General features: G+C 41.2%; 1 protein-coding gene across 1 annotated transcript in view; it reads right to left on the reverse strand.

The window, feature by feature from the left end:
• Positions 1 to 399: 399 nt before the first annotated feature.
• NPEPPS (aminopeptidase puromycin sensitive) overlaps positions 400 to 9461 on the reverse strand; it is a 28000-nt gene continuing 18938 nt past the window's right edge. Inside the window, exons 14-22 of the mRNA XM_009698807.1 lie at positions 8725 to 8864; positions 7030 to 7164; positions 5352 to 5571; positions 4608 to 4750; positions 3890 to 3946; positions 3291 to 3398; positions 2874 to 3029; positions 2719 to 2766; positions 400 to 875 (exon numbers count right to left, since the gene is read on the reverse strand). Coding sequence (XP_009697109.1) covers positions 723 to 875; positions 2719 to 2766; positions 2874 to 3029; positions 3291 to 3398; positions 3890 to 3946; positions 4608 to 4750; positions 5352 to 5571; positions 7030 to 7164; positions 8725 to 8864 — 1160 coding nt within the window. The 3' untranslated portion in view covers positions 400 to 722. The remainder of the gene's footprint in view (positions 876 to 2718; positions 2767 to 2873; positions 3030 to 3290; positions 3399 to 3889; positions 3947 to 4607; positions 4751 to 5351; positions 5572 to 7029; positions 7165 to 8724; positions 8865 to 9461) is intronic.

Raw genomic sequence — 9461 nt, forward strand, 5'->3', positions numbered from 1 at the left:
TGAATCTTTCTCTTATTTAATGTGGCTATGAAAGATGTTTCCTTATAATTCCTTTATCTCTAAGAAGGACATCAGCAAGTGGAACCAAGGAGAAAAACCGAAGAGCAACAGAACATTTTTCTTTTTGCTGAGAGGTAACACAAAAGGGAGGGAACCTACTATCCTTGGATTGGGGGTGGGGGGGTTGCAGGAACATCTCCCCAAAACCTTGCACTTAGAATGATGTGCAGACTCTATGTTATACCAGCTACCTGCCTTTCCGACTGACCTGTTCCACACAACACTCAGAGGCATTAACCCATTCCTACCCCAGACTCTCCACAAAATTCCACTGACCTAGAAACCACTGGTTTCCTTTTTTGGGGGAGGGCTGGAGGAGAGTGTAAAAAACAGAACATCTGTCAATAAGAGTGTCAGGAGAGGGGTGTTAAATATTTTAACCACTGACAAGGCTTGAGGAAGTTTCACAGTTTTGTTATGCTCTATTTTATTACTATCATATTTACAGATTTTTCTCTCTTTTTTTTTTTGCTGAATTGCTGATAATTTTAATAGAATTTAAATCTGGAGTGTGAGCAGGAACCAGTTAACTACATTCATTGTCCAATCCCCATTGGTTTGAGAAAAAGACTCCAAATTCTTGGCGTATGAATCAGCTGTTGGGTAGGTCCTCCCTCTCCCCATGAGGCGGCAGCAGGACTGCAGCAGTGGCATGCACAGATTCACACCATGGCTGGTGGGGCCTTGCGCTGCAGAAAATATTGGTGGATGTTCTCGGCGTCCCGCTTCAGCCAAGCTGCATTCAGCAGAATATTTTCACAGCACTGCTGGACAGTGCGTTCTGCCGATGGAGCTGGGTGACTCTCAAAGAAGGCCTGTATAAAAAGCACACAACCATCCATAAGGCTATAAACGGGCATAGACAAGGTTGTATTTTTAAGTCGCCAAATTCCCTAGGTTATATAGAAACGCTTTTGTGAATTACGTTCCTTGTCTGACTACAGTTCATGCTATCTGCTCCCACCAACATCACAGACTCTGAAAAATTTGCAGGGTGCTTGCCGAGTTTGCAAGACGTGTAATCCCAAGTACAGAGTGGGAACAGCAAAACGCCTCCATTTCTCTGCTAAAGCAAAAGCCACGGTAGCATTTCTGCGAACTAGCCCAAAGGCTGCCTCCTGTCCTCTCTTGTCCTTGCTGCCAGGGACAGCAAGCGGCACCTGAAGAGATGAATTCAGTCCCTCGTTGGGAGGCAACAATCGAGCGGCAAATCAAGTGCGTATTTCTGGGTACTTGGAAGAAGACACTAACGGAAGCCTAAGGCTGTTTCGCAAAAGCATTTGTCTAGGTATCAGATTTCTTAGCATTCTACCTAGGCCTCTTTCCAAGCTGCATAATGACCTCCAAGCACCAGCAGCACTCAAGAGTTTTGCTGAATAGTCTCACATTTCTTCCTCCAGAACCAACAATACCGATCCCCTGCGAATAGCTGAAGCCGAAGAAACCGCACCAGAGGCTGCTGTGACTTTGCACTTTGCAATTGATTCAAGGGTAGAGCAAGCTGGCGTAGCCGGGAGTCATCCCCCATCTTCAAACAAGCAGGCTCTTCCCAGTATTTGGCAGATCACCTCACACTAGTGTACACCACAAGGTGACGTTGAGACTCAGACACATTAAGTACTCCAGCTAAAAGCCAGGTGTGCTGTCTCAGGAAGCTCTCTTGGAAAGTAGTTATGATTTAGTTACAGATGATTATTCTGGTAAATGTTTTGCAAAGTGTTCTTTAAGAAAAAAAATAACTACAGTGCAAGATTTCTCAGTAAAATCACTTATGCTACTAAATCTTTTCTAAGAAGAGATCACTAGATGATAAAAAAGGATAGCTAGAGCTCATGGCTCAGCTTATCTTTGAAACCAGAATTCCTCCTGAGCATTTTCCTAACAGGGAAGTGATAATTAAGGGCCATATTATTAAGTTTCTTCTTCCAGAAAGGAGTCCCTGTAAAAGTGCAGGCAAAGAGTAAATAATAAAACCTACACACATTCTCAAAACTACCAAGACCAGCACCTAAGCTCCCAAGTCAGAGGGGATGCTTGAGTCCAGTAATGAAATCACATCACCTTGAGCCAGCAACTTCAAGAGAGACTCTCTGCAAACACATTGATCTGCCTTGTGTCAAAGCCTTGCTCTCAGTACACAGCACAAATGACCACATAAAACTTGGACCTACAGTATGGAATTTAGCCAATTTCTGCCACGTTAATTCCCCCAGGAGTCCCTGGGTGCTAGCGCAGTCAGCCCCAAATGTGCCACATCAGTCTGGGGAGGAGCAAAGTGCTGGTGTAAGCCTCAGCTTACTACGGAAGTTGTAACAACGACAAATTTTGCTACCATTATCTTTAAAGGTTGTCTTTTGGGGAGTCTCAAAACCACTGCCACAAACTGTGCTGGATTTTATAAAAGTTTAAATGAGTGAAACTAATGAAACAGAAATCACTAGAAGTTGCAGATTAGCATTTTCATGAAGTAATTTAAGACTTTTCAATAAAATGATTCAACCTAAAGCACTGCAATTCAGGAACTAGGCAACAGGCAAAAGAGTTCAAAACCAAAAACTGCATAGAAACTCACAGCTCTTCCATCAAATGCTTACAGTCTAGAGCACACAATATTTGTCATGCATGAAGTTAATCACTTCTTTAATTAAAATTCCTTACCTTAACTTCTGCGGCCATTTTATCATTTGCAAATCCATCCACTGTTAGCTGAAGGGAAAAAATATTAACCAAGAGTAAGCATTTAGCATTTCAAATGTAACAGTTTAGTTTTTTATCATGTACGTGAACAGGACTTATCTCACAGCTACACGTACCTTTATTAGTCTGGATATTAAGAATCCACCTTGGTATCGATTATAAAGTTCCTCCCAGTTGTCCCTTACAAATTTCCAAGCAGCTTTCCTCCCCTGCTTGCTGCCTCCAGCTACTCCACCAATAACAGATACCGTGTCCTGGGGACGTACCTCTTCCTGAAGATGAAAATGTAGACAAGTATTCAAGACTTGTTTCAACAGATATTGGCCTGATGCATTTCTACACCAAATCTGACAACGATAGCTTTTTTTCCCCACCCACAAACTTTATGATACAACTCAAAGATTTGATCATTAAGACTATTCCTCCTATTCTAGCACATTATATGCGCACAGGGCTCTGTCAGTAAGTGCTCTGACCACACACACTTGTCATTCTCACAAGGTAAGGAAGCAGCAGCTTTTCCAATAACTTACTGAAAGTGCAAAGGTGAGAACTTTTTGAATCAGCTCCGGTTGAGAGATGGCTCCAAGAACTCGTTCAATTCGATTCTTCTCCTCCTGCATGTCTGCTTGCTTGTGAAGCTTCAAAGCCAAAGTGAATAGTATTAGTGCACGATATTAAATGCTGACTTCTTACCTAGCACTACTGAACTTGCTGTATACACTAGAGCTGCTAGATTAGTCTTCAAGCCTAATATGCAACAAATTGAACTTGTTCACGAATCATCCTGCAGCTATCCACGTTACGGACCTCATTACACGTACATCAGCAGAAAGTACCATTAGTAATAAACCGATCTTCACTACTGTTTATGTAAGGTCAAGTAGGACCGTGCCTCCAAGCGATGAAAAATAATTTTAAAATAAGAGATGTAACAATCCACTAGGTGGCAATTTCACACCACACATAGACTGAGGAACACCACCATGAAGCCTGAAGTGTTCACATCATCTGTAAAACATTGGATTGAGCCTGCGTGCAGATAAACTACATCTTAGAGGAACTCATAGGGTAGAATATTTAGCTTTACATTGCATAAGCTGGCAGTGTTAACAACAGAGTGTGCACTCACCTTCAGCATAGTGTCTAAAGTAGTACTATCTCCATGCTTCAAAATAGTTACATATACCTAAGATAGAGCATAAACAAGGAAGGTCCCTCAAAATCCACACTTTTAGAAATGCAACGATCAATTTCTACATATTTGGATTAGATTTCAGACAAGTGAACAGATCTGGAAGATACAGGCACTGATCCCCTCAATGTTTTAAGACTGGATTTTAGAGATGCATGAACTCCTTTACCTCTTCTCTTCCTCAATTTCAGCATAATTTTGGCAATTTCAACCACAACAAAACACCAGAACAAGAAATCTTTGTACCATGCAACACCTAGCTAATAAGTACTTCACATCCACTCAATCCATATCCAGCATAGTCAGACTTTGTGCTCTGCCGGGCCTAGCTGACGCAACACGATTTAGAGACCAGAGTTGTTCTGTGGCAGTCAATGTGGGTACAGCTGAGCTTACTAGTTATGACTGAGTATTGGCCGCGATAGATAAGGTTTACTTGGTTCAAGAAACACAGGGATATTTGTACCATGCTTCCCAGTACCATCTTCTTCATAACTGGACTTATCCAAGCTCCCACCACCTCTGCCAAAACCAGTTGGTCTCATACCTTGATACTGGTTTCCTCTAGCTTCCCTATTCTTGGAAATACAAGAATTCACACAGTGCTAAGTGAGTGGGGACAGTCTTTTGGGAAGGAGAATTTACAATAACCTACAGGACTCCTCAGATCAGCTGACAGCATATGTTTTCCTTCCACGTGGTCCTTAAATCGGCGTCGGGCTTCTTCTAATGTTGCCTTGTGCCCAGCTTTTCCTAGTTTGCCCAAGACCAGACCTCTCAGAAGGGCATCCAGATGACCTAATGAGCAGGAGGGAAAAAAAAAAATTTGGAGACACAACTCAGCAATTAAATTAAGTGTTCTTCCGCCTACAGTGATCAGAGCAGAGCTGTATAACAGTCCTTCCACATGCCTGAGGATATCTAAAGAAACTAGGCCTTTTCTCTACTTGATACCAACTGGAGAATATATTATTTTTCTACGGCAAGAGGGTCAGGAGAAGATGATTCTGGCCCAAACACAACAGGCTAGGCCCGTAACCTGAGCTAAGTCAGTAATATTAACCATTTGCATCTAACAACAGGACTGACTAGGACAAGTAAACATGCACGTACATGGCTTTCCATCCTTGTAGTCTAAAAAGTTTCACACACTCCAATAGATGCAAAGCTAAAGCAGAGAATTTTTATCAGTCAGTGACCAGATAGGGAAAAGTTTTACTATTTTAACTTGTGCCTGATAACAGAGGGTTGTTTTGAGGTTTTGTGCTTTTTTAAGTATAAAAATACCCCTGAACACCTACTTCAGACTACTTCTCTCCCCTTTCCCAAAATCTTGATGGCTTATTTACACATAAGTTTTCCAAAACCACTACTGGATTTCACAGCATAAGTTTCCTACCCTCTCCAGGTTTGGGGTCCCATCCCAGTCTCTCCCCTATTGGTGAAAAGACATCTTTCACGAACACCTGGATTTCCTCATAGAAGTCTGTGTGGGACAAGAGAGTTGAGAGAATCCCCAGGTTACAGCTGAGGTCGCTCCACACAGTATAATTGGGCTCATTCACAAAAGCTTCCATGACTTTTAGAACCTCTACAGTGCTAATGATTCCAGCTCGGGCCTGGGAGAGGAAAAGACACAGATTAATCTTACTTCCAAACAGAATCAAGAAGTTTAATAGCTCATCGCATTATTTTACAGTCTTCCCTGTTCACTTTGCACAGTCTGCATATAAACTCTATTTTCTGTTGTGGGGTACTGCCAAGGTGAGTTAGCACTAGTCAAAGCACCTCAGCTGGCTGCTCACGGCACACAATGCTTTTTATGCACAGGTAAGCACTTTACAAAGAGACAGCTATATAATTCTAAGCACATTTTGCAAACAAGAAACAGACAAGGAGATTAAGTGACTTGCCAGCAATGCCGGCAAGAAAAAGCAAACCCCCAGAGTTATTCTCAGCCAGATATGACACCCACTAAAATCTTATTTTAACTAAAAACTGTAAAGATTTAGAGATATAATTTTTGCTCTTCATTAAATTGAGAGTATAAAACCGCAGAAGTCATTTTTGCTTCCTGCTTCCCGTGAATTAGTAGAAGAAGTACTGCCTTTCTACCTCTGCCAGGAAAACTTTATATTAACTGCTTCACAGCATCATGAAAACACTTCTATGTTTAGTGCAGTTGATAATACCTATGGTAGGTATATCCACCCAGATTGCTCACATTTTTGTTAATCAGGAACCAGACCAGTAATTTATGGCACCGGAAAAGAGGTGAAGATTAATTTTTATTATCTATCTGCTATATTCAATTATGATAAAAACATGATTAAAACTGAAACGAAAATAGGAGTCCAACACAATGTTCCTACACGTACTGTTTGCTCAATTTTTTTTTGTCACATTAGTCTTGCAATATTTGGGAAATGACTCAGGCTACAGTTTCAAACCCCTTCAACTAAGCCACGACAAGAGTTACAAGCTCTGAAGCTAGAGAGGCAGGGTATCAAACCCACATTTTAAGAGGTTTCCATATACCTGCTGACTAACAAGAATAAGAAAGTACAATCTGAAACACAGATTACAGTAACTAATTGTTCAGAGCTAGCAACACCTGCTTTGGGGGTAACCCCTTGCTTTTAAACAGTAAGAATCCCCAACAGCCACCTCCTCCAGTGGAGGACAGTTATTACAAGCCCAACTGACTAAAGCACATGGCGCTGACATTATCTGATAAAGTCACTGAGGGGATCATCAAAATATCCTTATTTTTGACAAGTTATAAGAAAGCTAATTCTCAAAACAATTTTGTAAAAAAAAAAAAAAAAAACACACCAAAAAACCCACTATAGTATAACACACCCCTAAGAGAAAAGTGCAAGAGGAGTTATAGACTGTTTCCATAGGGTTTAAGTCTTATAATACAAGTTAGAACTTGTCAAGCTAATTAATAGCTAGATGTATGCAGTAATCCCAAAGGCACTTTGCCTCCAGAAACAGATACTGACTCTTCAGACACCGATTTCCGTGGTTACTGTAATTCTCATTATTAGACAGAATAGCAAAGGCTTGCTTACCAGAGAGAAAAGATCATTCTGCAGGCCAAGCCTGTCCACAGGGGGTAGGGAGAGGTCTTTGATCGCTGGTATTAGACTCTCCAGCATGTCAGGGCTATACTGAGTACGGTAAAACCCTACTGTTCCAAGGTTTAACTGAAAAGTACCAAAAGAGTGAAAAATTAAAAGTAAGGAACGAATCAGGAAATGCTTTTTATTTTTTGGACCACTAGAAATTTCTCAAATCACTGCAGCTCACAGAAGTCAGTCATTATCATTTAAATAAAAAGAAAAACCAAAGTCATAAGTAAGGGAGGAAGACTAAAGATTTCAAAGAAGAAATGCTCACTAAGAGGTACAGCAGACCAGAGAGAGCTGGCGTAAGGAAACAGAGGCTAGAGTTAAAACTAGGAGCAAGGAGAAAATGGAAACTTCTCTTCTAGGGGTAAATCCTAACTGAACTAAGAGTAGTCATGCACCAAGAAGAAAAAAAATGCAGGAGACCGCAGGTGCCAGAATCTTAACTTTTGTAACCTCTCTCCCAGAACCTGCTCCATTCAATTCTGATAGAACCATTTTCTTAAGAAAGGAGAGCAAGCACCTTTGCCCACCATAAAAGCAAGTCATGGTCAGTAAGCCTGATGAACTACGCCTGCTACATGCTACTACCTACTAGTGTTTTAATGTAGATGGTTACAAATATTGTGGTTGGTTGAACAACAGTACCTGACATAAACCAAAACCGTTGTTGAGCTCATCAGGAAGTCACTCCCACTGCTGCTGCTATGATTTTGGTCAGTCCAATTGCCAGTCAGTCCTCAGGACTATGGCACTAACTGAAAACCTCAGAGACTGACAACCTTTGCAGCCAGCAGTCCTACAAACTCACCTTGGGCTGAGCTGGATTGTCTCTTTCTCAGGCAGAAATATCAAACTGTACTCTCATTTAGACAGGACATTTTCAGAATTGTTTGTTTCGTGCCCCTCTTTTTTACCAGGGAGGACCCAGACAGATTATGGCGATTCAAGAGAACATGCAGGCCTGACAGCTGGAATGCCCACGTTAGTTAAATGGGAAGATTTGATTCAGAGAAACTAATCCTTAATGTTATTTCACAGAGTCACCTGTCAGAATACAGCTCCAGCTTTGAAACAATTACTCTTCAACCTCAGTAGCTCATATAGCAATAGACCCAGCCAGTTGCTGTCTTTCAATTTCTAAATTCAATTTGACTGCTTTCTGCAGTAGACCTCAACAGTGAATTTTTTCACTTACAAATTTGTTCTTGTCTGGCAATAGCCAGTAGAAAACCTTCACAATAATGAAAGATAAGCAGGACTATTTTTGTTCAGGATGGACTTTAACTAAAACTGTGGTTGCCATGGGATACCAAAAAAGCCACCACATTTCAACTCAAAAGCTGCCTCTAATTGCACACTGTTTTTCCGGGCTTGGACTCCTAAAAGGTTCAAGTTTACATTGTCTAGACTACTCTTGGAAAGCAAAGGACTACACTAAGCAAGCATTATAGAGAGCAGCCAACGCTCAATAGCAGCACAGAGAGGCCTCTCCATAACAAATACAAGATTGCAAGTGGGAAGGAAAAAAAAAAAAAAAGAGAAAAAAAAGAGAAGAGGCAAGTGAAAGGCAAGGGAACATTACAGCGACAATCAAAACTTATTCCCAGTAATGAGTCCTCCTTTGTGACAACTCACCTTCACCCACTGATCTGGTCTGATGTCTTTCAAAACCAAGGTGAGCTCTGGTTTTTCCATCAATATTTGCATTTTGGCACAGGTGGGGTCATCACTTGTACAAATACTTATGGGGACCATCCACATAGGGAAATCCTCCCCTAAAAGAAGAAACAATAAAAAGGAAGGCCAAAGGAAAAAAAAGCACGCACACAACACTGAAAAACTCTGCCTGATGTTGAAACAAGTTTCAGCAGCAGTTTAAGCAAGGCTACTTAAATTTAAATCTAAAAAAGCACAAATCTGAAGGAAAACAGCAGTTCTAGAATTAAAAAACAAGAATCTCTAAATCACCTTTCAAGGCAAACAATTTAATTTCTATAAGCATGGACGATGGGTGGAATTTGTGTCTTAAGATAGAGCTGGCTGCCATATGAGGTATTTTTATTTCAGCACTACTATAAAACCAAGCAGCTTACAGGGCTCCTCAGATGGCAGCACTGGCCTTAAACTGGACATCAGAAGAGAAGCATCTCGGAATGGAAACTGAACCAAAGACTGCAGGTGAATGCTGTTCTCCATGCAAGGAGGACATGGAAACCACATGTGTGAGCACGTTCAACCTTAGATTTTCCAAAGTTTTAACAAATACTTAAACACCTGAATCCACACGGAGCACCTGCCTGCTCTGCAGTGCAGCTGTTTCATCTCTCAAAATTGCTGCCACTGCATGAAAAGCAATGAACACTCCATTCCTG

This window comes from Cariama cristata, unplaced genomic scaffold, assembly GCF_000690535.1.
Source record: "Cariama cristata isolate BGI_N322 unplaced genomic scaffold, ASM69053v1 scaffold32644, whole genome shotgun sequence".
NCBI classification, from domain to species: Eukaryota; Metazoa; Chordata; class Aves; order Cariamiformes; family Cariamidae; genus Cariama; species Cariama cristata.